General features: G+C 46.4%; 1 protein-coding gene across 1 annotated transcript in view; it reads right to left on the reverse strand.

Annotated features, from left to right (window-relative positions):
• LOC125943825 (uncharacterized) overlaps positions 1-26,469 on the reverse strand; it is a 62,446-nt gene that overhangs the window by 4,887 nt on the left and 31,090 nt on the right. Inside the window, exons 2-3 of the mRNA XM_049663348.1 lie at positions 11,767-11,910; positions 860-2,083 (exon numbers count right to left, since the gene is read on the reverse strand). Of these exons, the coding sequence (XP_049519305.1) occupies positions 860-2,083; positions 11,767-11,910 (1,368 nt within the window). The remainder of the gene's footprint in view (positions 1-859; positions 2,084-11,766; positions 11,911-26,469) is intronic.

Genomic DNA, 26,469 nt, shown 5'->3' on the forward strand with positions numbered 1-26,469 from the left:
TTCCCAGAATTTTTTTAACGATGCCGAGTAGGATGATTGGTGGTATTATTTTCTGTGCCGGAAACAATACCCTTCTGAAGGCGTTGGGGGCATCGACAAAGGCTTGAACTTCATGTTGCTGATCGCTTAGCATGAGAGTCTTGCCCAATTCAAGTGCGCCTGAGGTATCTTCGCCTGGTGCAGTGTATACCACGAGCTTGTGTTCTTTTCTAATGCGGGCTGTGAGCTGAGGGAGGGTTGAGGCAAATAGCCGAGCAGCCATGCGAATGGCAGGAACAACGATGTGGCTGCGACTGCAAATGTGAGGTTACGTAAAGGTGGGAGGTTTCTGCGGATCATCGGACAATGAAGCGGTGCGAGCGCAGCTGGTGTTACGGGGGCTATAGGTTGCGAGGTGGCGTGCATCTGCAGCATACGTTTGCGTGGAGGGTGTAACGAGTTTGTGCCTTCATTGTTTCGTGCAAAAGTGACGTATTCGTCTACCAGAGTGGGTTCTTTCAGAGTGATGTTGGGGTCTGGTGTATTACGGTGTCTGCAAGGCCTAGTGTAGGCCCGAGCTTGGCGTGGTTGTTTCGGCCTTGCCGCAATTGGGCCCGAAGCATTCTATCCCTTTGCATTTGAAACTAGCGCCCGTAGTAGGCACCAGAACAGGCAAATTTCACCCCTTATTGCCAGATAAGTATGTTTCGTTCGTTTGAGACATAATCTGTTTGAGCATTTTTAAGAAATTAACGAAAAGCAAAGGTTAAAATGCCACAAGAGTCCTACACGTTTCATAAGTTGGAACATTGGAACATTCAGAGCACTGCTACTAGCAAGACAAGGCACCGCCAAAAAGGATAAAAAGAAGCGCACTTACCAGTTATTAGGGGTGTCGCCAAGAGCAGAGGGCCTGTCACAAGCCCTGAGGCGCCATAGGTTAGGGGAACCCGACAAGGGCCAAGATAACCGGTGATCAACACAGGCGAGAATGACGACGTCGCCGAAATGAGGAAGGACATTGGTACAAATAAGCCAATGAAAGATGCTAATCCTTGCGAAACGCTTAGCACAAACATTGCTGCCGAGAGAAGAGCAAACGTTATAGACGCAAGCAAGGTTCGGTTCACAAATCCGCGGTCGGCCAGGAAGGGCAACGCTATGTGGCCTAGAAGCAGATCGGTGGCCGCGCAATATGTGCCCACCAACTCGGCATGAGCCAAGGGTACCCCCTTGTCCCTTGCATAGTCTACTGTTATCGCTCGAAGTATAATTGCCGAGTAGTTCATCACTGTATTTTGGAACACGAGTACGTAAAACCTTGGTTCAGTAAGTAAAAGGAACAGTCTGGTGTTGCTTGCTGACTGCAACTGAGCCTTTTCGTCCTCATCACGGGCTGCTCTTTCAACGTTGCTTGTCAATGAAGAACTTTCATTATTCTGCAGAGGCGTACTCGCAGTTTGCGGCGGGTAAATTTTTGCAAAACCTGTCACGCACTCATGTGCTTGTGAGGTCGGGGAGGCAGTACTTCCACGCGCACGAAGTTGCTCTACAGGAGTTTTGCTGCTGCCTTTGGAGGCAGTGCTTGATGATGATGGTGCGGCGCCGCGAGCAGCTTTCTTGTCTGCGTCTATGTCTATTTCGCTACATGGAATTCGCTTAGCCGTTCCAAGCAGCACAACGTTATTGTCCCGGCGTGTGGATGCTTCCTCAAAGTTTTTGCAGGACATATAATCGATAGTTGCCACCTTTATTGTGTTGGTCTTCTCATGGAATGATTTCTTGTAATGGAGCCTACTTTCTACTGGCGTAGGTGTGATGGCGCACGTACTTTTGTTAGTTCGGCCAAATTTCGGACGTCCCATAATCGGACACAGCCGTAGCACTAGCACTAGTAATGTTACGTGTGTGAGAAGCGCTCCACAAAGTGCAAGCGTGCTGCGGACGCCGTATACTGAATTTAAACTGGATACAATAGTAGGGAAAACAAGAACAGCCAAGGTGCGCCCGCAATCTTTCAAACCCATTGCGAAAGACTGTTGCTCCAGGAACGAGGTCGCTATAGTCACCGCCATCGTATTTTCTATGAAGCCGATTCCCAAGCCTATGAAAAGAACAAAAATAGAAATAAAAATTTAGTGCAAGACGCTGCGAAGGTAAACGCACATTTTTGACATCAGTTAAATGTCATTGCGACTTGTGCAGATTGTCCTGAACATACGGAAACGTGGTGGTCACCTGTTTAACAGAAAAGTTGTTGAATACTATATAATTTCATTTCATGCACGAACAACACATGCTTGAAGTAAACAAATGTTAAAAAATCAGCAATTTGACATGCCACAACCACCATCATATAATGAGACATCGCGTAGTGGTGGGTTCCGGAATAGTTTTTACTACTTGTTTTTTTTTTAACGTACGCCTAATCTAAGTGTTCTATTCCACCCCCCTCAAAATGCAACCGCCGCGGCCGGGATTGAATCTGTGAACTCAAGCTGAGCACCTCAACGCCTTAAACTATCGCGGCGGGTAAGGCATAAAATTAGAAAAAAAGATGTGACTAACATCCATTGCGACTTGAGTTTGCTGAAGAAGAAAAGGGAACATCGTGCAGCGTTTTCAAAAGCGTTTAAGGTATTTAAATGCACAGAAATAAATGTATTCGCTCCAATAATTGCACGAAAGTTCGCAGATCGCAATTTTTTGTGTTAATTGATAGGAGAGTGAGAGACGTTTCTCCTTTCTCATTTCTTCCTGTGTATGTTTAGAGTAGGGTTGCACAACTCCATGAAAGGGCAAAACCAACTATTCTGGGAACCACATGGGCTGCACATAAATTTAAAACATTGATATTCTGTTTGCAGAAAGGCATTCGATGGAACCACATGGGCTGCACTTAACTTTAAAACATTGATGTTCTGTTTGCAGAAAGGCATTCGATAGTTGGTGTAAACGCACTTGTTGTAGTCCTCAGCACGTTTTTTTATTGTCGTATCGGTCATTGAAGGCCGAAGGCGCCTCTTATTAAGAGTCATCAAAGAGAGCGGGTGCTCACAGATGCACGTGCTTCCGAAGACAAGACACTACTTTCAATGCATTGTTAGATATATTTCTGTATTTGTGGTTATGAACGTTCTTCTAAAACCAAAGAAGTGCGGTCGGGGAGGCAGTACTACAGTACGGCGTTGGTGGGCACCTGCTCCCGGTGCAGGGAGTTCAAATGCGGCAGACACTGCAGATCGATGAGCTCTAGCTTAACTGTGGAGTCGCAGTCTTCAGGCGTCACCGTGAACAGTTCCCCAAATAGGTGGTAGCACGCATTCTCGTCTTCAAATGATGTTGTTGGAACTCTACCGCACATGCGGCACGTAGGTGGTGCTTACTGACCTCTGCTTCTGTCCAGCAGGAAATAGCTTCTGGCAGGTAGGAAAGTGATCTATCTTCCCCCATTTGAGTGGCGACATGAACAAGCGCAGTTTCTCTTAGGACGCGAATATGGCGCTCACCGTGTCCGCAATAAGGTGCTCCTTTCCATGCAAAGTTGTGTTCAGTGTGTTGATATTACACGTGATATGAGTGAAGAATGCAAGGTCCCAGAAGGACTCTTGGTATTCGAGTTCAGGAGTGTTTTTCTCTTCGTCGCTTCGGAAACTGATGGCGCCGTCTTAAAGCGACACGAAGGGACTCAAGACATTCCCACGGCTTACTCAGTGGATTTTAGAGTGACACAACATGTATACACGTGATCGCTTTCTACTTCCCGCAAGCACTCTTGAAGTATTCTGGGATTCAACGCGTGAGAACGAACGAGCTTCACGACTGACGTCACCATCATCATTAAGGCCCCGCTCAAATTTAATACTCATCGCACAGAGCGCTTTTATGTAATGCAGCGAACCAATTGTACTTCTTAAGTACCACGCCATTCGATGCAGGCCTCCAGCAACGAGACGGCTCCACTTCTCATGCCCACCATGGCTTAGGCTGCATATGCGCAGACATCTGCGAGCTTTTACCACGACAGGTTGAGTTTCTCCACGACGTGTCTGACTTCCTTGCTTATCTCTTCCCATGGTGTGCGTCCGTACATAGAACACCATCTCTGGAAGTTCCATCCACACCTCGACTAAAAAACAAGCAACTGGGCTACGTTTTTCATGTCTGCTCTTGTCCAAAGCTAGAGAGTAGTAGGCTTACTTGCTGCAGCACGCTTGGAGTTGTTGATTTTAGGTCTTCTGGAATATAAAGCACAAGTCGCTGGACCGTCATTCTTGAAAAGCTGAGAGCTTAAAAAGCCAACTTCTTGTCCGGGCACCTCTTTTCGCAGCTCATTATAAGGCACTCCTTTATGACGTCGCCATCAGGGAACGCGCGACGTGAATTTGCAAAATCCTGGGATGTTCGGTATGACACCTTCATAGCTGTCTCACATGCATTATTTACTTCCGTAAAAGTGCGTTGCTCCGCACGCAACTTGCGTTTCAAATTCGCGACCCTCGTCTTTCTGTCAATGTCGCAAAGAGCGCCGAATAGTTCATCTCATAGTGGCGTCTTACGTTGTACTCCTTTTGTACGAAAAGAGAATCCGACACAGAAGTACCTGCGCTCAGGTCTTCGTTGAATTTTCGCCATTCCTGGTCTATATTTCTCTTCCTGGGAAGCGCGCTCATTATTCAAAATGACGATTTGGAAACTACAAGCGCGGTAAGATAGTCCATGCCGCCTGTCGGATAATGAGCCAAGTCGTTACAATCTACAGAAACCGAAAATCTACGTGAATGAATGCTTGCCGCCAATACAGTGGCTATAATGGGGAAGTGTAACGAGCGGCACGCAGCGCCTACGGGGCGCTACGGTGGCCAGAAGGGGGAGGTGAGAGCAACGGCGGCGGCGGAGTGTTACAAGCAATCATGACAGCAGCGGCGGCGCTGCAGTCGACAGCAAGATCGCTCCCCGGGCGCGGAGGCACGGCGATTGGTGCCGCGGGTTTCGAAGCGGGCGTTTTTGTTCGCAAGTAGCGCTCGCATATTTGACATAACTTGCGTTAAGCTAATGCATATCGTGCCTTGTTAGTAGAGGAGACAATAAATGACTAGCAGCTATTCTCTGATGAGCGGTTAAGTGTTAAATATACATTAGATTCGGGCACGTCACGGCCGGCACAAATATTTTTCGCTGGTCTCGGTCGCACGCGTTCTACGTGCTTTCCGGAATCTTCGGGAGTGAAAAAAATGATTTCAGCTAAAGCTAAGAATATTATGCTAGTAGTGTGGGTAAAAAAAGCTGCACCAATTTCTAGGTTCGCAGTGATGAGCTCCTTAGGTCATATTACTGCCATGCACTGCATCCAGCTCGTCAAATTGGTTAATATGAATATAAGATGCTTTAGAAATCATTCCACATAGGAGTTAAGTAAACAAACTTATTTTAGTCGCTAATGTGATGAACTAGAAGGGTGGAGACATGAAGAATACTCAAAAGGACGACAGACAGCACTTCATTATATGATCCAATATACAGGGTGTCCCAACTATGATGCAACAACATTTAAAAATATGCAAATGCCTCGTAGCTGTACAGAACCAAGGCAATGTTGTTTGCTGTCACTTGTAGATACATTATTTTTGCATTACGCCTAATTACATAGTTAGTCTTCAATAATTAATCAACTTCTCAAATGTTATAATTAGATGAAAAGTGTCAATGTGAAAATTGTAGAGCAACTTTAAAAACTACCGATACAGCTTTCTGTTGCTCAATACGTGCTACATAAAAGTGTTTTTCCGAGCGCGAAAGAAGCCCGACAATACACGCAAAATTGCCACGCGACTGGCGGCTCGAGGCACTTTGCGTGTATTCGCGGGCTTCTTTCACGCTCGGAAAAACACTTTTATGTAGCACGTATTGAGCAAAAGAAAGTTGTATCGGCAGTTTATTAAGTTGTTCTACAATTTCCACATTGACACTCTAATTATAATATTTGAGAAGTTGAATAATTAATTAGGACTAATTATGTAATTAAGAAGAATGCAAAAATAATGTGAGAATCTAGAAGCGACGGCAAACAACATTGCCTTGGTTCTGTACAGCTACGGGTCATTTGCATATTTTTAAATCTTGTTGCATGATAGTTGGGACACCCTGTAGATGATTCAACTGGCGTTCAAAGTGCAGCTCACGGATCTTCGAAACCCTGTCTAAGGCCTTGTATGCACGGGGCACGGGCCGCTGCCACACTTTAAGTGCCTCATCGTCATCAGGTACCGAGAAAAGGGATGGTTTTTTTTCTGCTTTTTTAGCAGAAACATAGCCTGTTGTGCAGCCCGGCTCAAAACAGTGCGTCGGTCGTTTCATGCGACTTGACATGGCTTCTTAAAACATGGCGACGTGTAAAAATATTGTCACCACAAGGAGGCACAACTGCACAGCGTGAATGCGAACAGAAACGAGCCGTGGAGCTAAAAGAACCGAACAGAACCATGTAAACCGAGCGCACTCGCTAACTCCGTCAGCAGGCAAGCTACAGCGGAGGCATCTTACCGTCGACGCGCGCGCCACTACTCGGCATCATGAACACCGTGATCATGAATCGCTGCAACAAACGCCGCGCTCTCCGACGGCTGCGTTGCTCCCACCTCCCCTTCTAGCCACCGTAGAGGCGCATTGAAGCCTTCCGACGGGAGCCGTGAGGGGGCGCGCGCTGTCGTTTACACGCACGTCGCCCGATGCGAGTCGCGCCTGCTCTGCTGCTTCAGTGATGTCGCCCGCCCTGACCTGTGGCAAGTTACGCTCGTTTCTTTTTGTACTGCAGCAAATCTGTATGTGTATTCATGGCGCGAAACATTGTTTCGTGCCTGGAAGCTACTATCGTACTGCTGCTCAATTTTTGATCACCTTGAACTACTTTAGTTTCTACAATTTAGCCAAAGCTACCAGCGGTGGCAACTGTGAAGGGGGTGATCTGACCTTTCTCCTCAGCAGTGAGGCTGCAAATCATAAACTGGATGCACTGCTGGATGGTGGCAAAGTTGAATAAGCTTCTGACTTGATAAAGAAGTCCGCAATGCTTTATTTACACAGTAACGACAAAGTACACTGGCGGCGAAAGAAACAGACGGAACACAGCGCTAACAACTGAGTGTTTATTGCACGAGAGCAGGTATATATATCACTGCATAAAAAGAAGGGTGAAGGAACACACACAAACAAATCAACCCAGCAAGTTCAACTGACACACGCGGCTACCGCGACACTCAGTTAGCGCTGTGTCCCTTCAGTTTCCTTCACCATCCGTGTGCTTCAGCGCTATATACTGTGTAAATAATGCCATACCAACTAGCCTACCAGTCTCTACTTTTGTATCCGCAATGCTCCCCGACCATAATTGCCCTGAAAAGATAAACGACTCGCGGCTTCTACATGACAGGATATGTTGCACGAAAAACAATCCAGAAGTTTGTGTGCAAGGAATGCTTTGACGAGCTCCATAATTGTTTCTGCCCACGAAGCCAACGAACAGGTGGCGATTTTCGCCAATTTCTGCGACAATAGCAGCCTCATTTACAGTTCGGAGAAGCTCTTCTCATTTGTATAGCCCTTGAAACCACTTTTTTCGACGTGGTTCAGTTACAACGAGTTGCACAATGACAGCTTGGAAGAGCGTGTCTTCTGACTGCACAAAAACGACGTCATACTGGGCTGTGCACCGCATGGCCACAGCCTTACCAACGAGGTTACAAAATTCTTTTTGTTAACCTGTTTGCACATCTACACGAAGGCACTCAACAAAGAGAGAGCGTCTTCCCGTGAAAAGAAGCACCTGAAGCTCAGACGCGTCACTTAGCAGAGAATAAATAACCTAAGACTGACAATGTTCTGTTTGAACTGTTTGTGAACTATTTAACCCTCTCAATACATATCGCTTCGTTTCTCGTGAAAAACAAAGTTCCACCAGCTTCTAACGGTAGGCTTGTCGCATGTAACAAACTATCCTCGTCCTGACTGAGAATAGAAGTGTCCTGCATTATGCAAACGCATTCTGAGTGTTGATCTTTCAAACACTGAGTTGATGTCTGCGTAAAAAAAAGTATGTCAAAAATAAAAATGTTTGCTTCCTAGTTACCACTGGGAATTTCTTGCTTTGCGTTCGATAAGGGGTAAGCAGGAGTAAATCGGCGAAAGGAAGCTACAATCTACCATCGACGGTGCGCTCAATCAGATTGTTACCTCGGGGCCTTTCAATTCCGAAAGGGCTAGCATAGCTACTCTATCGCAATTTGCCTCCATGCAGGAGCGAGAATATATATAACGATGATGATGAAGAAAATAAACTTTAATTTCGAGACGGTATTCCTGACGGCCAGCTTTGAGAGCTGATGGATACACTCTCATGGATGGGTGAAGCAGCACAAGCTCGAAGCGACAGAGGTCGGCCATTCCAACGATCTTCGCCAGCGGCTCATAAAAAAGAGAGTGCTCCACCATGTGCCCCTGGAAATGAGATTTCGACGGCGGGCGCCATTTCCCAAAAAAGAGCGAGCAAAAGTACGCCAGCCGCTGTCGAAGCCTTGCCTGCCGCAGCAAGACAAGGTACCTCTGCGGTCGCTGCAACGTGCCTCTCTGTCCCGAGTGCTTCCAGTCATTCCACAGTGCCTAAGCGGAATGTGCAAGACCAATCGTCAGCGTTTCAGTCTGAATTGTAATGTTCTTTTCAGTGTTCTAGCGTGACATGCTCAATAATTTTTTAGAGTACTATGTATTTCATGTGTACTGAAACCAGGGATTATTATCGGCTTATGCATGTTGTCCTCATATGGGGACACATCAAAAATGTAATACAGAGGCTCTGGATCACTTGAAATAAAAATTTTTCATGATCTTTGTGGTCTCTATTAATACTTTCAGGCCAAAAATAATTTTTTTTATCCTCTGGATTTATTTCATGCATGAGAGGGTTAAACATTTCGTTTTCTCGTGAAAATAAAAGCACCAGCTCAGGTGCGTCGCGTAACAAAATATCCTCGTTGACTGAGAATGGTTTGCTTTAAACGCATTCTAAGGTACTCTTCAAACATGAGTTGTTTGCGTAAAAAAAGTATGTCAAAAATAAATGTTTGCTTCCTAGTTACCACTGGGAATTTTCTTGCTTTGCGTTCGATAAGGTGTAAGCAGGAGTAAATCGGCGAAAGGAAGCTACAATTCTACCATCGACGTGCGCCAATCAGATTGTTACCTCGGGGCCTTTCAATTCCGAAAGGGCTAGCATAGCTTACTCTATCGCAATTTGCCTCCATGCAGGAGCTGAGAATATAATATAACGATGAAGAAATAAACTTTAATTTTCGAGACGGTATTCCCGAGCGTTTGAGCTGTGGATCACTCTAGGTGGGAGGGTCGCTCATTCCAGGAATCCTCTGGCCGCGATAGCATCCCGGGCTCTGGCGACAAGACGTCGTTGTTCGTCCAGGGCCGGGGTGCAGATCTTGGCCTCCCACGTCTCGGCGAGGAGGTTCACGTCTTCGGACGTTGTATGTTTGGTAACGGCGTCTTCGGGGCGCCACGGGCACTCGAGTAGCAAATGAGCCAGAGTGTCTGGCACGGCGCAGATCGGGCAGTTGTAGGTGTGTAGTGTCGGGTGGATGCGATGCAGGAGGATCCCATGGGTGTACGTATTGCTCTGCAGTCTTCGGAATGCGGTGCTTTCCTCTTTGGTCAGTTTTGGATGAGGTGGCGGGTACACCCTGCGTCCCAGTCGGTAGTGTTGGAGGATGGCGTTATACGTGGGGGGTATTGTCTCCGTTTCCGCTGCGTCACCAGGCGGTCGGGGGTCTCGCGAGGCGGCAAGAGAGGCCCGGTTGACGTGATCGCGGGCCGCGGCGTGTGCCGCTTCGTTTCCCTCGAGCCCCTCGTGCCCTGGTACCCACGTGACGCAAGTGTAAGGGAGCGGAGTGCTTCTTTTCTGCAGAATTTTGACTGATTCCACCGATATTCGGCCTCTCATGTAATTTCGCACTGCGGATTGGGAGTCCGTGAAGACTTCGACCGCGTTCGTGCTCGTGGTGGTGGCGAGGGCGATCGCCGCTTCTTCCGCTGTCTCCGAGTTCCGCACCCTGACTGTGGCGGATGCCAGTTATTTGCCTCTCGAGTCAATATTATAACGTTATAATATATAACGAAGCTTTCTTTTTTTGTTATTGAGTATTGGGCTGCGCGCGGACGATCGCATTCCACGCAGCGCCCTTGCACTGCAGCTGCTAGCCGCCGTCGCGGCCGACGTGTAAGCCTGTGGCAGCGCCACCTGGCAGTTTCCTCCCATAGCGCCACGCGCGAAACAGCGCGTTCAACACACTTAACTATTCTAGCCACTGTACCTCCAACATGTGACGGGTGTCAACATCCTCCGGGAAAAACGCGGCCGCGTACCGCTGATTATTCTATCGCGGGCCGTATGTTGTGCAACCCTAGTTCAGAGCAACGAGCAGTTCTGATGAAGCGACGACCCCATGCACGTGATTGTCATGCCTGTTTCTTTATTTTCATATAACATATGTATGCTATATATTTCGTTTACTTCCGAAAATAAAAGTAGCTTTAAGTCAGCGCCATGTGTGTCTTGGTATTCGTTTCGTCCTCGTGAGTTCACGCTGTTCTTTATTCTCTATAAAGCAGTAGGAATTCTTATCATCCGCGGTATCGCGGTGGCTCTGACGTTGTGCTAATCTTGATGTTACGGGTCCGACCGTAGCCGCGGTGCTGCTGCATTTCGATGGAGGCGAAAAAAAAAGAAACACTTGTGAACTTAGATTTAGGTGCACGTCGAAGACCCCCGCTATACCTTTAGCCTCGTAATGAGATCGGGTTTCGGTACTTGAAACCTCAGGATTTATTTTTAATTTATTTATGGTAAGGTGGCAGCCGAATTAAAGCAGCAGTTTGTGATGTGAGCATCGTTAATGAAACGTGCTCCGGGCACATGCCACCTAGCTCGTTTATTGTGCCTTATGAGAGCGCAGCTCTTAGGCTCCCGCTGCTGCGGCGAGCATCGGCGTGTCTCGTAACCGAGTGAACGAGCGCATTGGAGGATGAAAGACGGCGATAGCGAAGAGAGAGCGTGCAGGAAAGCGTAGGAGGGTGTGGCGAAAGCGTGAGAAGAAAAGCGTAATGCCACGCAAGACGCGCTCTGCGGCGACGATGTCTACGAGATAACGCTAGAGTAGCGCGCCTCGTCTGTTCACCGATGACACCACCGATACCATATATTGAAACAAAGCGCCGCATGAGCGGAGGTCTGCCTGAGGTGGCTGCGGTGAAACGCGCCCACGCTTCACCCACGCACTGCGTCTCGTGATCTCCCGATTAGCGAGTCAATCGCGCCACACTTCGCTCCATTTGCAACGTGCCGCACGAGATATTGTCCGTGCCAGCCAATATATCGCGAAATAAAAACACTTATAGAGCTGCGCTCCAATCTCGCATTAGGGAGTATCGTAATCGTCAGTTATATTTTGTGTCATCCAAATTTTTTATAAAATTTTCTACACCAAGCTATATTATTCAAAATAGCAAATTTACTTGAGTGCATGTGTTTCTTTATTTCGCAGTGACACTGCTCCAGCTCTTTCTTGCCAGTATTCACGTCTGTACAAGAGCTTTCGCTCAGAACCGTTCGCCGGGCGCTTGCGAGTTCAAAAGACAAAACGAACAAAAGTGAACCTACTTTATGATGTCAAGCCAATTGAGTGCCTTTTTCAGATACTATACAGGTACGCGAGTTTAAACACGTACCATGAAGAGCTCCAAAAAGTGAAGTCATGACCTGCATGTTAGGCGCAAATGCTGACAGCATGAGACTTGTCCAGAGAAGAATGCTGCCAAGTAGGGAAATTTGGAAAATGCTCAGGAAGCACTGGAGCAACGAAACAACGAGACCTGCAAGACAAATGGAAAGTATCAATAGTTAGTTAAGTAAGGTTTTAAGGCGCAAAAGCAACTAAGATTATGATGCGCCACGCACAAGATGAAATTATATAATTGGATGAAAGTGCGTCAAGCAACAAAGATCATTACTTTAAAATTTGTTTAGGAACCTGTTTTATCTAAAAACTTAAAAACATCGTCTAGAGATACAAGTGCCTTTTCAGCTAGGATCAGGGAGATTTATTGATGTGTGACGTTTAATGGTGCAAGGGCCAGCTATGCCCAAAGAACGCCCAGGATCAGGAAGGGATGAAGTTGTGTTAGTGTTTTGTAAAGTTCCTCAAATATTTCTGTCTTTTTTCCCTCCAAAGCCGGGCATATTATTATAATTTGATTCACAGTTAGAGATTCTTGGCAATAATCACAAACCGCTTGTTCTTCAATTTTCAATGAAAAGATATGTGTGATATGTCTGTGTCCGATGCTAACGCGACATAAAATGACTTCCATGAAACGTTCCTGGTGATATGTCTTCCACTCCTGCAGTATGGGCTTTACTGTTTATAGCTTGTTGTTTACTTGACAGCCCCAATCCTGTTGCCACTTTGAGGTGATCGCAGCACGGACCACCCGGACACAGTCCTTCAAGGGAAGATTTATTTCTCTTAATTTTTCACGACCCGTCATTGCTGCGCATTTGTCCGCCTTTTCATTTTCCAGGATTCCCACGTGGCTTGGAACCCAACAGAGACGAATTAATTGACCGTGCTTTTCACTTTTGCCGGGGATTCTCAGGATACAGCCGAGAAAAGGTTCGCACTCTGATGTTCTATGGAGGGAATTGAGTGAACTGAGGGAATATGTGTACACAACTGATTTTTTGTTAATCTTTTAATACTTTTTTATAATCTCCTGGCCATAAGCAGGGCGTATACTTCGGCTGTAAAAACCGAAGCAAACTGTGGCAACCTAAGACAGTGTCCCCAGTGTTTCGATACGACTGTGCTTCCGACATGTTCATTTGTCTTGGAACCGTCCGTGTAAAACTCGGTGTAGTCATTGTATTTTTCTTGTAATTCTGAGAAATCTTGCATTATGTGTTCAAGCGGTGTTTCTTTTTTCTTGTGGCATGTTAGAGTAAAATCACAAAAATGTGCGAAATCATACCACGGGGGCAGTCTGTTCCGTCTTTCGGCTACCTTGAGAGCCTCGTTCGGAACATCGTAGTTTTGGCACATATCTTACAATCGAAGGATAAGTGGTCTAACTCTGTGTGGTTTGTTGGTATAGTGTATTCCGTTTGGGGTGTAAGTAACCAGAGTGTGGCATATATGGGTAGGTAGAGCTGTGATTCTAAGCACGTATGAAATTGTAAGGAAGGTTCTTCGGGGCTCCAACCACGGATCGTTACTGTCGGCATATAGGCTTTCTAATGTTGACTTCCTGTACGCACCAGTTGCTAAGCGCAGTCCGTGGTTGTGTGTGGGATCAAGACGTTTGATCTACGACTGCCTCGCTGATCCGTAAACTATGCAACCGTAGGCAAGAATGCGGCGCACGACAGAGCGGTAAATGCGTAACAGGCACGTTCTGTCGGCGCCCCAATGCCTGCGTGATATGACCTTGAGGAGGTTAAGCGCTTTGTTTGCCTTAGTTTTATTCCTGAGAACTTTTGTTCGTGTTTAGCCGTTATCGGGCTTTGATTTAATTTGAGAGCTGGGTCCGGGTGTAACCCCCTTATTTGTGAAAATACGACTGCCACAGTGTTCTGTGTAGAAAAACGGAATCCATTTTTATCGGCCAATTGCATCAACTTGTTTATTGTTGTCTGGATTTGCCTTTCGCATGTAGATATACCCGGGGCACAGCATGCAATTTGAAGGTCGTCGACGTATAAAGAGTGCATAATGTTGGACGGTATAACTGAATTTATGGAATTCATCTTCACCACGAAAAGTGTAGTGCTTAACACGCAACCCTGTGGGACGCCATTTTCTTGAACAAAGACTCGGGACAACGTTGCCCCTAGACGGACTTATTTTTATTTTTATTTTGTTATTTTTTCCCATGTTACGTACTGTTAATTGGTGATACGTACTATTAATTGATGTGATGTTTCCATATTGCGTAATATTTTCCTATGTTATCTTTTGTGTTTGTACGTTTATCCTACCGCTTGTACCTGTCCTGCTTGGACCAATTCTTGGTCTGCAGTATGAAATAAATAAATAAAAATAAAAATGTTCCTCCTCGAAAAAATAAATTTCAGCCCTGTGCTTGATTGCACACAAGCAGATGAAGCTTCCAACGTATTCATGCATACACTTCTGAACGTTTACGAATACTATTTTCCGTATAAACAAGTGAAAAGATCGAAAAAAATTAGGAAGCCATGGCTTACAGATGAATGCCTCAAAATGATCCGCGAAAAAAATATGCTGTATGCCAAGTTTGTGAAGACTCGAGAACCCGCGGACTTCTCTTGTAAAAAGTACCGAAACTTTGTGAATAAATTTCTGAGGAACGTTAAGATCAAACATTTTCAACACGTCTTTAATAGAGCAGGAGTTAGAGCTAATAGTTGATAATAAAGCAATTAATGGTGAAGAATTAGCTGACAAGTTTAACAAACACTTCACGTCATTAAACTCAAGCACGCATGATGTAAACGCGACTTCCTTTCTAAACACACTGCCTTTTTCAAAGCTACAACACCAGAAGAGGTATACTCGGCATTTGCGTCGTTGAAGAACAGCACATCGCGCCATATAAATGGACTTGAGATTAGGCCCATTAAATTTGTGCTAGACATTTTGTTGCAAGCGCTTACTCACATTTTTAATCTTTGATTATTCAGTGGCGTCTTTCCTGAGAAAATGCAGCACGCAAACGTGATCGTTTTATTTAAGTCCGGAAACAAGAACGATTTAACAAATTATAGGCCAGTATCTGTACTTCCTGTGATTTCAAAGGGCCTAGAAAAAATCATTTGCAAGAGAATTACGTCATTTTGTGATAAGTACAGTATCTTATCAGATATGAAGTTTGGTTTCCGGCATGGGATGTCTTCAGAGCTTGCTCTGCTAACGCAAAAAGAATTAATCTTAAATAATTTCGAGAATAAATTGTTAACACTACGCATTTTCATAGATTTTTCCAAATCCTTCGACTCTATTATAAACTACGAAACCCTATTTGCAAAATTACAGCATTACGGCTTTCGCGGGATCCCCCTTAAGCTTTTTCAATCATATCTTCAACACAGAAAAGAGTGCGTCGCTATTGGATCGAAACTTTCGTCAGTAAGAACATTAGCACAAGGTGCTCCCCAAGGAAGTGTACTTGGACCTATTTTATTTCATCTTTATATTAATGATATCACAAATATTAGTAAAGACGCACTATTCGTAGTCTACGCCGAAGATACTAGCCTTTTGTTTCGTTCATATGACATTTTACATCTTATAGCGTTAGCAAACACGACTCTAAACTTATTACAAAAGTGAACTAACTCAAATTCCTTAGCGATTAATACGAATAAAACTAAGGCTATACTGTTTAGACCACCGCAAAAGCACGTAATCTGTAACTCTGCTCTTTATCTCGGCGTAGAAAGGATAGAACTAGTAGATAATGTAAAAACGTTAGGAGTTATTTTTGACAAACATTTAATTTTGGATGCACACTTAAACGTATTATGTCCAGCCTGGCAAGAACATGTGCTATAATTTGCCGATTACGACACATGCTGCCTTCTAAAATAAAGCTATTGTTATATAACAGTCTCTTCCTTCCACATGTTAATTATTGTAATCTAGTGTGGGGTACGACATCGCAAACAAACATTCATAGTTTAAAAGCACTACAAAAGAAAGCCGTCCGGCATATTATTAATGCTCCATTTGATGCACATACATTTGAAATATTTCGGGCTCCTAATGTGTTGCCAAGACAACGTTATGAATATAACGTTGTCTTGAAAAGTAAAAATAAATATGTTTGGTCTAACAATACGGTTTTCAGAAATTTGTGCAACCTAACGGAATCAACGGCAGTGTCGTACGAATTTAGAACCCGGAATCAGTGGGTATTGCCTTCCTCAAGAACTAATTACGGTTTGAAGCGATTGCGGGACCAAGTGCCAAGAATACTAAACTTGTTATATGCTTCTCATATTGACCTGAACACGATTACAAGAAATACACTGAAAACAAACTTAATAATTAATGGTAAAGTTCTATAAAACTACATTTGCAATCTTGCTTGCAATGTCTCGAACCTCTTTTTATATTCACTTTTGTTCCGCTTTTTTTTGTGTGTGTACCACTGGATAATGCCGATACTTCACAATAAAACCTGTATAGCGTAAATCTTCGCGTGTATCTACATTTGTGCATAAAGAGCCTTACATATGTGCGAGTAAAGTATACTTCTTCAATACTGATGTTTGTATATGTATAGATGTGAATACGTTTTGAACTTCTGTAACCCATTTATGTTTTTCTATATGCTGTAACTGATGCCAAGGAAAGGGGAAGGAATCCCGTCAAGCTTCTTTTTTGCAGCTTTTTGTTCCTTGCGCTGCATTTTTTCCTCTTTTTTCTTCTTTGTAAGAAAGGGGACGAAAATGCGAAAATAAAGTTGAAAGCGCTAACCGTATAAAGCATCCATGAATACATATCACGCGCGAAATTATGCCTAGCCTAAATCTACAGGGCCCTGGTCTGCAAGGGTGGTGAGTGCAGCGTACTGCATGGTGGAGTGACCAGTGAGAGCTCCGTAAAGTCATATTTGATGAAAGCACAATTAGGATGTGACGCGTGCATACCTGGATTGTTATTTTATATTTAGCTGATATTTTAAAAAATGGCATAGTGGAAATCGGCCTATTCGAGTAGATTACCTGAAGAGGCTTACATTACTTGCATGACAGCCTTCAACGTCGACGTAGCTCACTAAACAATTCGCATATTAAGTTTTTAACTTGTCATTGTAACGTTGTAACGTTGACCTCTGCTCTTACTTTAGACGGTTCATTCGAAATTGTGCCGCCATCATATGACCCCTAATGAAGCTGCTCGGAAGCAATGGCACTCTCTCATCGTGGCCATATGAGTGGGAGGACGCTGTCACGAATCTGCGTCGTCTTCTTCCTTAGCCCCAAATTTTGCGCCATTACGACCCGACTACGGAAGTGCGCACGGATGCCAGCGGTGTCGGCCTCGGCACGGTCCTTGCGCAACGCAGGCCCGCATACGTTCAATACGTCGTTGCATACGCAAGTCGAACACTGACAAAAGCCTACACCGACTACAGTATTTCGGAGAAAGAATATTTAGCCATTGTCTCAGCCCTTACTAAGTTCCGTCTTTATTTGTATGCGCGCCCATTCGATGTCGTCACAGGCCACCGTGCACTCTGTTGGCTCTCAGATTCCTCAAGCCACCACGCTCGCTGGGCGCTTCGGCTGCAAGACTGACATCGGTGATGAGGATGATGATTTGGTTTTAATGGCGCAAGGGCCAAAATGCGCCAAACACATGATACAATGAGTTATCAATGGTTAATGAAGTCTATGATGCACCATAGCTGTAGAGGGGCCTAAAATCAGTCACTGTGTGAGTGCATCAAATAGATACGCGTATGTGCTATAAAAGTAACACGTGAGGTATGCTATGACCATAAAATATATACGAAACAAAGTGAATAGAAGATAAAAATGTAAAACTATGGAATTAGCACTGATGCCTTACCAGGGGAGCGCAAGAACCTGAAGGCACGTGCTCCTAATACTACTTCCGCAGCAGCAGCCTCTGAAAGAGGCCGTGCTACGGATCACTTGGATGTATAACATTCACTACAGCCGCATCCTTTAAAAAAGCTAAGGTTGATTTAACGTCAAAGAGCGGTTCGTTGCCTAGGAACACTGCTGGATGTAATGGAACTTGATCACGGCGTAGCGTAGTAAATAAGTGTGTTTTTCTGTGAGTCTCTACTGCACGACATTCGATTAACACAGTGGCGCACCGACGGGGGGGGGGGGGGGGTTGTAACCCCCCCTCCCCCCTGAGGCCGATTTAACCCCCGCTTTTGTTTAACCCCTTTTCTTTCCTTGCGCATTTGAGTACTGCAACTAAGATGTAAGACGCGCAATCGTCTGCACACTCTCAAAAAGCGCATTTTTTACAATTTCCCGTGAATAAATTGAAATTAGTGCTGTTTAGATGGCATTAGCAAACTGTCAATACCCCTCCCCCCCCCCCTGGCAGAGATCCTGGATGCGCTACTGGATTAACACGTGAAGAACAGTTAACATAGCGCCACATTTACCACAGACAGGTGGCTCATCACCAATCGGTAAGCATGAATGTGTACCGAAAGTGTGGCCGATTCTAAGACGATAAGATAACCTCGGTTTGTCGTATTTTTTTATAGGCTGCCAATTTTCTAGGGCTTAATGATGTGGAGTTTATTGAGTGTTTCGCTGTTCCACATGCTTTGATAATATCTCCTCAGTTCCTTCCGGAGGTGAGGTTTTCGATCTGTGGCGGGAATAGCTAAAGAAGAGGTGCCCCCTTTCGTTGTTATAGACGTGGCAATATTGTCCATAAGAAAATTACCCTCGATGCCTCTATGCCCAGGCCCCCAGCATATTATGAGTTGCAGTTTGGATGCATAAACAGAGCCGATCAGTGAATAGATGTAGATAATTACAGGGTTTTTGTGTTTCTGCGGCAACATCAAAGCTTTAACGATGCTTAAAGAGTCGGTAAATATTACAGCCTTTTGAAGTTTCAGTCTATCAATGTGTTTCACCGCTGATAGTACTGCACAGGCTTCTGCAGTAAAGATACTTGTTTTGGGGTGGAGTACATCGGATTCCGAGAAGGGTGGACCGACTGCCTCATAAAACACGCCAGCATGCGACTTTGATGCGTCCGTGTAAAATTCAGGGCAAGAGTACTTCGTCTTTAATTCTAAAAATTGCATTTGAATGTGTGCATGTGACGCATGTTTTGTGACTACGATAAACGATGTGTCACATTTTACCAGCTGCCACTGCCACGGCAGTAGCATTTTCCCTGGAGTCATTAGGTTATGTTCAAGTAATGAAATACCCATTTCTTTACTGAGATTTCTCACACGTAGTGCGAAGGCCGGCTTCTCTCTAGGTAAAATTATGAAATAGTAAGGAACATGTGGTATCGTTTATTGGGGAATAGGAAGGATGTTGACGGTTTACATTTATTTTCAGAAATTATCTAAAACTGGCATACTACCTCTAAAGGTGGAGTGACCAGACGTTGACGTCTACATAAAGGCTTTCTACGGCGCTTGTCATGAAGGCCCCTGTCGCGAGTCGGATTCCCAAACGGTGAACGGGATCCAATATCTTTAAGGCACTGCGTGCAGTCTATCACTATAGTGACACGTATACATGTTTATCTTTCACCGGTGGCCGCTTTCCACCGGCTAACAAATGTTAAACGTTATCGCTCGGCGCAGGACGCGCCTGTATCGGAAGTTTCTAGAACGTTATCGATGCTTCTTTCCGTTGCCTGTTTTCACCGACGCTTATGTTATCTGATTGTATGACCGACGCGAATTGTCTAGAACTTTCTGGAAGACACGCGGGCATCAGGGATTAATCTGGAACCTTCGATGACTCAGGTATAAAAGCCGACGCGCTTCGCCGCTGATCAGTTTTTCGACGATCGCCGACTGTGTTCGCCGCTATCGTTGTGCTTTGAGTGTAGCTTGCTTTTGTGGGCACAGGTTCGCCAAATAAACAACCAGTTTCGTCATACACAGTTTTGCGACTGTTTTCTCTACCGTCACTACTACGTGAAATCTGGTGGAGACGCTGCGACTTTCCAACGGGTCATGGATACAGTACTGGCAGGCTTGAAGTGGCAGACTTGCCTCGTCTATTTGGACGACGTCGTTGTGTTTGCCTCAAGCTTCGAAGAACACCTCCGGCGCCTTGAAACAGTTCTTCAAGCAATCAAAACCTCCGGACTCACGTTAAAGCCCGAAAAGTGCCGCTTCGCATATGAGGAGCTCTTGTTTTTGGGCCACGTCATCAACAAGTCTGGAGTGCGCCCCGACCCTCAGAAAACTGCGGCCATCTCCAACTTTCCTCCGCCCGCTGACAAGAAGGCAGTGCGTAGATTTCTTGGACTGTGCGCCTATTACAGGCGCTTCGTCAAGAATTTTTCACGGATCGCTGAGCCGCTGACGTATCTCACGAAGGCCGACGTCGAGTTCAAGTGGGAGACGCCGCAAGTCGAAGCATTCGAAGAACTGAAGCGACGCCTGCATTCGCCGCCAATACTTGCGCATTTCGACGAAAACGCCGATACCGAAGTCCACACCGACGCAAGCAGCGTAGGACTCGGCGCCGTGCTTGTGCAGAGGACTGACGGACTAGAAAGGGTTGTAAGTTACGCTAGCCGGTCGCTATCGAAGGCGGAAGCAAATTATTCCACAACAGAAAAGGAGTGCCTCGCCATCATCTGGGCTACATCAAAGTTTCGCCCCTACCTCTATGGCAGGCCCTTTAAAGTTGTAAGCGACCACCACGCCTTGTGTTGGCTAGCTAACTTGAAGGATCATTCAGGCCGCCTCGCACGCTGGAGCCTGAGACTTCAAGCATTCGACATCACCGTCATTTACAAGTCCGGGCGAAATCACTCTGACGCCGATTGTTTGTCTCGCGCCCCCGTCGAACCGCCGCCACAAGACGACCAGGATGACGACACTTTCTTGGGACCCATCAGTGCCGACGAATTCGCCGAACAACAACGAGCCGACCCGGAACTAAGGAGCCTTGTAGACTACCTGGAAGGCAAGACCGTCATTGTGCCGAAGGTGTTCAGGCGAGGATTGGCGTCGTTTTTCTTGCAAAACGACATTCTCCTAAAGAAGAACTTCTCGCCTCTCCGAGCCAACTACCTCCTCGTGGTACCCTCAGCATTGCGTTCAGAGGTTCTGCAAGCTCTCCATGACGACCCAACGGCTGGACATCTCGGTTTTTCACGCACTCTCGCGAGGATACAAGAAAAATACTACTGGCATCGCCTCTCTGCCGACGTCGCCCATTACGTAAGGACATGCCGAGACTGTCAGCGACGCAAAACACCGCCGACAAGGCCAGCCGGACTTCTACAGCCAATCGAGCCACCTCGCCGACCGTTCCAGCAGATCGGGATGGACTTACTGGGGCCTTTTCCGACGTCGAAGTCCGGGAATGAATGGATCGTCGTCGCTACGGACTACCTCACCCGCTACGCCAAAACAAAAGCCTTGCCCAAAGGCAGTGCCGCCGAGGTAGCCCGATTCTTCGTTGAGAACATCCTCCTGCGTCACGGTGCCCCAGAAGTCCTCATCACCGACAGAGGCACGGCCTTTACGGCAGAACTAACTCAAGCCATCCTGAAGTACAGCCAGACAAGCCATCGCCGCACCACCGCCTACCACCCGCAGACGAATGGCCTCACCGAGCGCCTAAATAAGACCATCGCCGACATGCTGGCAATGTACGTCGACGTCGAACACAAGACGTGGGATGCCATCCTTCCGTACGTGACCTTCGCATACAACACGGCCGTGCAAGAAACGACGCACATGGCGCCGTTCAACCTGGTCTACGGAAGGAACCCGGCAACGACGCTTGACGCCATGCTACCAGACGTCGCTGACGAAGAAAATCTCGACGTTGCCACTTATTTGCAGCGTGCCGAAGAAGGCCGACAGCTCGCCCGCCTGCGCATCAAGAACCAGCAGAGGACCGACAGCCGACACTACAATCTACGACGACGCTACGTCGAGTACCAGCCCGGCGACCGTGTTTGGGTCTGGACTCCGATACGCCGACGAGGACTTAGCGAGAAACTGTTGCGTCGCTATTTCGGACCATATAAGATAATCCGACGTATTGGCGCACTGGACTATGAGGTCGTGCCAGACGGCATTTCGCAATCACAGCGGCGCCGGGCACGACCTGAAGTCATCCAGGTAGTGCGTCTTAAACCTTTCTACGCCCGCTGACGACGTTAGGTACTTTGTTGCTTTGTTATTTTTTTTACGCATGGTTTTGTTTTCGCTTTCGTGTTTGTAGCATCGGGACGATGCTTTTTAAGGGGAGGGTATTAACACGTATACATGTTTATCTTTCACCGGTGGCCGCTTTCCACCGGCTAACAAATGTTAAACGTTATCGCTCGGCGCAGGACGCGCCTGTATGGGAAGTTTCTAGAACGTTATCGATGCTTCTTTCCGTTGCCTGTTTTCACCGACGCTTATGTTATCTGATTGTATGACCGACGCGAATTGTCTAGAACTTTCTGGAAGACACGCGGGCATCAGGGATTAATCTGGAACCTTCGATGACTCAGGTATAAAAGCCGACGTGCTTCGCCGCTGATCAGATTTTCGACGATCGCCGACTGTGTTCGCCGCTATCGTTGTGCTTTGAGTGTAGCTTGCTTTTGTGGGCACAGGTTCGCCCAATAAACAACCAGTTTCGTCATACACAGTTTTGCGACTGTGTTCTCTACCGTCACTACTACGTGACAATAGACTAATACACTATCGCTACGTAGCCAAGTCGTGAGCCGCCAAGGCGTCTATACAAATTCAAAGTACATTTCCTGTCACTGCCCCATGTTGTACGCGATAGAAGCTTCAAGAAGTTATTTAGCCCTGAAGTATTTGATATGCGACATGAATGTAAGTTTTGAGTCCAAAATAATACCGAGGAACTTGTGCTCAGTGGTTACAGGTAATGTACTACCAAAGAGCTCAATAGCAGGATCTGGTACTATTGCTCTCTTACTTGAGAAAAGGACTCGTGTACTTTTCTGTGGGCTCAACTTAAAGCCGTTTTCATCAGCCCATATAGTTACTTTATTTAAGTCGTATTGTACATGTCGTTCGCAGATAGCAAGGTTGTACGATTTAAATCCAATCCAGTCATCATCTACATATACAGAGTAGAACATTGTTCGTGGGATAGCCGTCCGTAGAGAGTTCATTTTGACAATAAACAGTGTACAGCTAACCACACCGCCTTGCGGGACACCAGTTTCCTGGGTGAAAGACCTCGACAAGGCCTGGCCCACCCTTACACGAAAGGTACGGTCAGAAAGGTAGCTTTCGATAGTACACAACATGTTGCCGCGGACACCCATATTGGACAGATCTCGGATAATACCAAAACGCCATGTGGTGTCATACACTTTCTCTAAGTAAAGAAATATAGACAGAAAAAACTTTGTGTATAAAGGCATACCTTATGATTGCCTCAATGCGGACAAGGTGGTCTGTAGTCGACCTACCTTCTTGGAAGCCCCAGTGGTACGGGTCTAGTATTCCGTTGCTTTCGAGGAGATAGACAAGGCGCGGGTTTACTATCTTTTCAAAGAGCTTGTACAGACAGCTTGTCAAAACAATGGGTCTGTAGCTACTAGGTAAAGACGGGTCCTTGCCCTGTTGAAGTATGGGGATTACTATTGGTTCTTTCCAAGAAGATGGAATGTTACCAGCATCCCACATAGCAATAAAGAGAGAGACGGGTGCCTTTTGTGTTTCAGGGTGTGGGTGCTTGATCATTTCATCCATGATACGGTCAGCGCCTGGTGCTGAGCTGTTGCAACAAGCGAGAGAAGATTGAAGTTCCACTAAACTAAACGGGTGATTGTAATATTCATTTCGAGCACATTTCCGATTAAGAAAATGGAAATGCTCGGAAGGAATGCTTCCATGAGGCTCTGCGCACTCTTTGAACCTTCATGAATGTTTGTTTGTAAGGAGAGGCACTGGAGACATATTCAAAGTGCTCGCCCAGACAATCCGCCTGGGCTTTCGGGCTATCTCCTTGGGTACTTACTAGGGTAGTGGGTTCGACTTCCGGCCTTTCAATTTATTCACCCTATTCCATACTTCTCGCCTCATCTGTGTAAGAATTTATGCCAGACAGTCTGGTAGCTCTCCCAACTCTCTCTCTTTGCACGTCGGCGTGTTCTTCTGCCTTGTGACTTAACCTGCTTGAAATGTATGAGGTTTTCGGTGGTTGGAGAATTGCGAAGCAATCCTCAAGCTTTATTTTGGTTATTGCGCGCTTTCCGACATTCATCTTTCCACCACGGGATGGGACACTTTTATTGCGATAGCAATTATATGGACCCTCCAAAGCGGATTTCTGCCGTCGGCGTCGTTGTCGCCGTCGCCGTGAGGTTCCGTATGACGTCAACGGCGATGAAATCGTCGCCGCGCTCCGGACCTTGTATATGCGAGTGAAAGGGCGCGAGGGACGCGTGCTTTAACAGGCACGAACGCACGTCGAAGAGCAAACGCGCGTTCGGCGCCGTGCTCCCTGAAGGGCTGCAGAATTAAGCTCTACTAATTAACTATCGCAATTGATGCTTCGCCTTTCGGGTGAAACTGCGACAATATTTTTAATTAGCCCGTTAGTTCGCGTAATAGACATCGTGGAAGCGTCAATAATATAACCTGTTAGATATGCCACAGCAACATTTACATTAAAATCAGCAATGTCATCTCCGCCTAGACATGTAAGCTCTCGGAGCAGTTGCCAATTGGCCGAATCCACGTTCCATCGAGGAAAACGTGGCGAGCATCCATCTTGTTTCGTTGAGTTCAACATAATTGGGAAGTGGTCACTCCCTAAGGGGTTCTTGAGAACAGACCACTCCAGGTACGGAATTAGTGTACTCGATACTAAAGTCAATGGATGAGTATGTGTTATGTGTAACGCTGTAATACGTTGGCTCTTTCTTTTTAAGTATAGATGCATCTGAAAAAAACAGAAAATTTTCAATTAGGCGACCTCCCGCATCGCAACTAGAGTCTCTCCACAAAGTATTGTGTGCGTTCAAATCTCCAAAAACTATGTATGGCGGTGGAAGTTCATTTATGTAGTTTTTTAACTGTGCCTTGGAAAGTTGACAGTAAGGCGGGATGTAAATTGAACTAATCGTGACTAGTTTACCGATCAGTACTACTCGGACAGCAACTGCTTCAAGGGAAGTTCGGAGGTTTAATTGCTGACAGGCAATACCTTTATCGACAATTATAGCTACACCGCCCGACGAGGCGGTAGCGTCATAACTTTTTTGCGAAAAACGGTGTATTTCCTTAGAAAGATTGTGTTTGCTGTTTTCAGATGCGTTTCCTGGACACAAAGCACACTCCGACTATATTTACGAAGGAGCTCTTTAATGTCATCAAGGGTATGAAAAAGTCCCCTAACGGTCCATTGCAGTATTTGCGTGTCCATATTGAAACAGATAATTGTGCTGTGTGTGAAGGGACTGTAAATCAGCCTACAGAGCCCTTGTCGGGCCCTGTGATGCGGAGTTGTTCTATAATTGAGTGATCACGAGATTCGCGGCGCTCTTTAGGCGCTGGCGGCGCCGCCTGGCCGGTTCATGTGTCCATCGGCTCTTGCGAGGCGCTGGAGACGCGCTCTTGGGAGCGCAGTGTTTGACGTGAGGCCTCGTCTCCATGGACGAGACCATTGAGGCCACCAGCCCGGAGGTCGATGGCCCCTTCTTCTAGGACAGCGAAGTAGCGCTGGCCGCAGCCGCCGAGGGGGCGGATGGCATCACCACCGGCTCACTACGTGTGGGCGGGACAGCAGCCGGAAGCCGTTGTGACGCTGCCCCCTGACGCGCCACATCGGCAAAGCTTGTTTTACACAGGTAGGTAACCTGCCTTCGTGCCTCTTTGAATGAAATATTCTCTTTCACTATTATAGTTACAATTTCCTTTTCTTTCTTCCAGGATGGGCAGTACCGCGATATACGGCGTGCTCCCCATCACAGTTAACACAGCGGGCAGAATTTTCACACGATTCAGATGTGTGTTCCGCAGCACTAAACTTAGCACACGTCAGTCGGCCTCGACAGTTCTGCGAACTGTGGCCGAATCTTTGGCACTTGAAGCATCGGAGCAGGTTTGGCACGTATGGCCTGACACGTATTTTGATGTACCCGGCCTCAATAGTCTCGGGTAGAACACTTGAACGAAAAGTAAGAATTACGTGTTTTGGCTGAATCTCCTTACTTAATGAATCCTTAATCATCTCCTTAATGAAGATGAATCGCTTCATCTTCATTCGTTTTACAGTCAACGCATTTTGTTCATTGAATCCTTCCATAAGTACACTCGGCCACAAAATATTGCGGGGGGCGCGAGCGCGTGGCGAAGCGGTCCTCCTCTCCTTCTAGCGGCGCACCCTTGGTGTCGAGACCGACGCTTGCGCGCATGGGCTGCAAGAGTTGGAGTCGGGCATATCCAAAGTGGTAGCTGGCCCATGCCGTCGTCCGCCTCATCCACGCTGAAGACGTTGTTGACAGGAGGAACACGTTCTCAACAAGAACGAAGAGTAATGGGTTTACGTACACTATTTACATCACGAATACGAGAACGAGACGGTACGTCTCATCAGTCTAGCTTGACTGGGTCGGAGCACCCCACATCGAAGCACTGGCAACATCTCAGGGCCGATGGGAGAGCACTCGTCAGATGGGAGAGCACTCGGCAGAT

This window comes from Dermacentor silvarum, chromosome 3 (assembly GCF_013339745.2).
Source record: "Dermacentor silvarum isolate Dsil-2018 chromosome 3, BIME_Dsil_1.4, whole genome shotgun sequence".
Classification (NCBI taxonomy): domain Eukaryota; kingdom Metazoa; phylum Arthropoda; class Arachnida; order Ixodida; family Ixodidae; genus Dermacentor; species Dermacentor silvarum.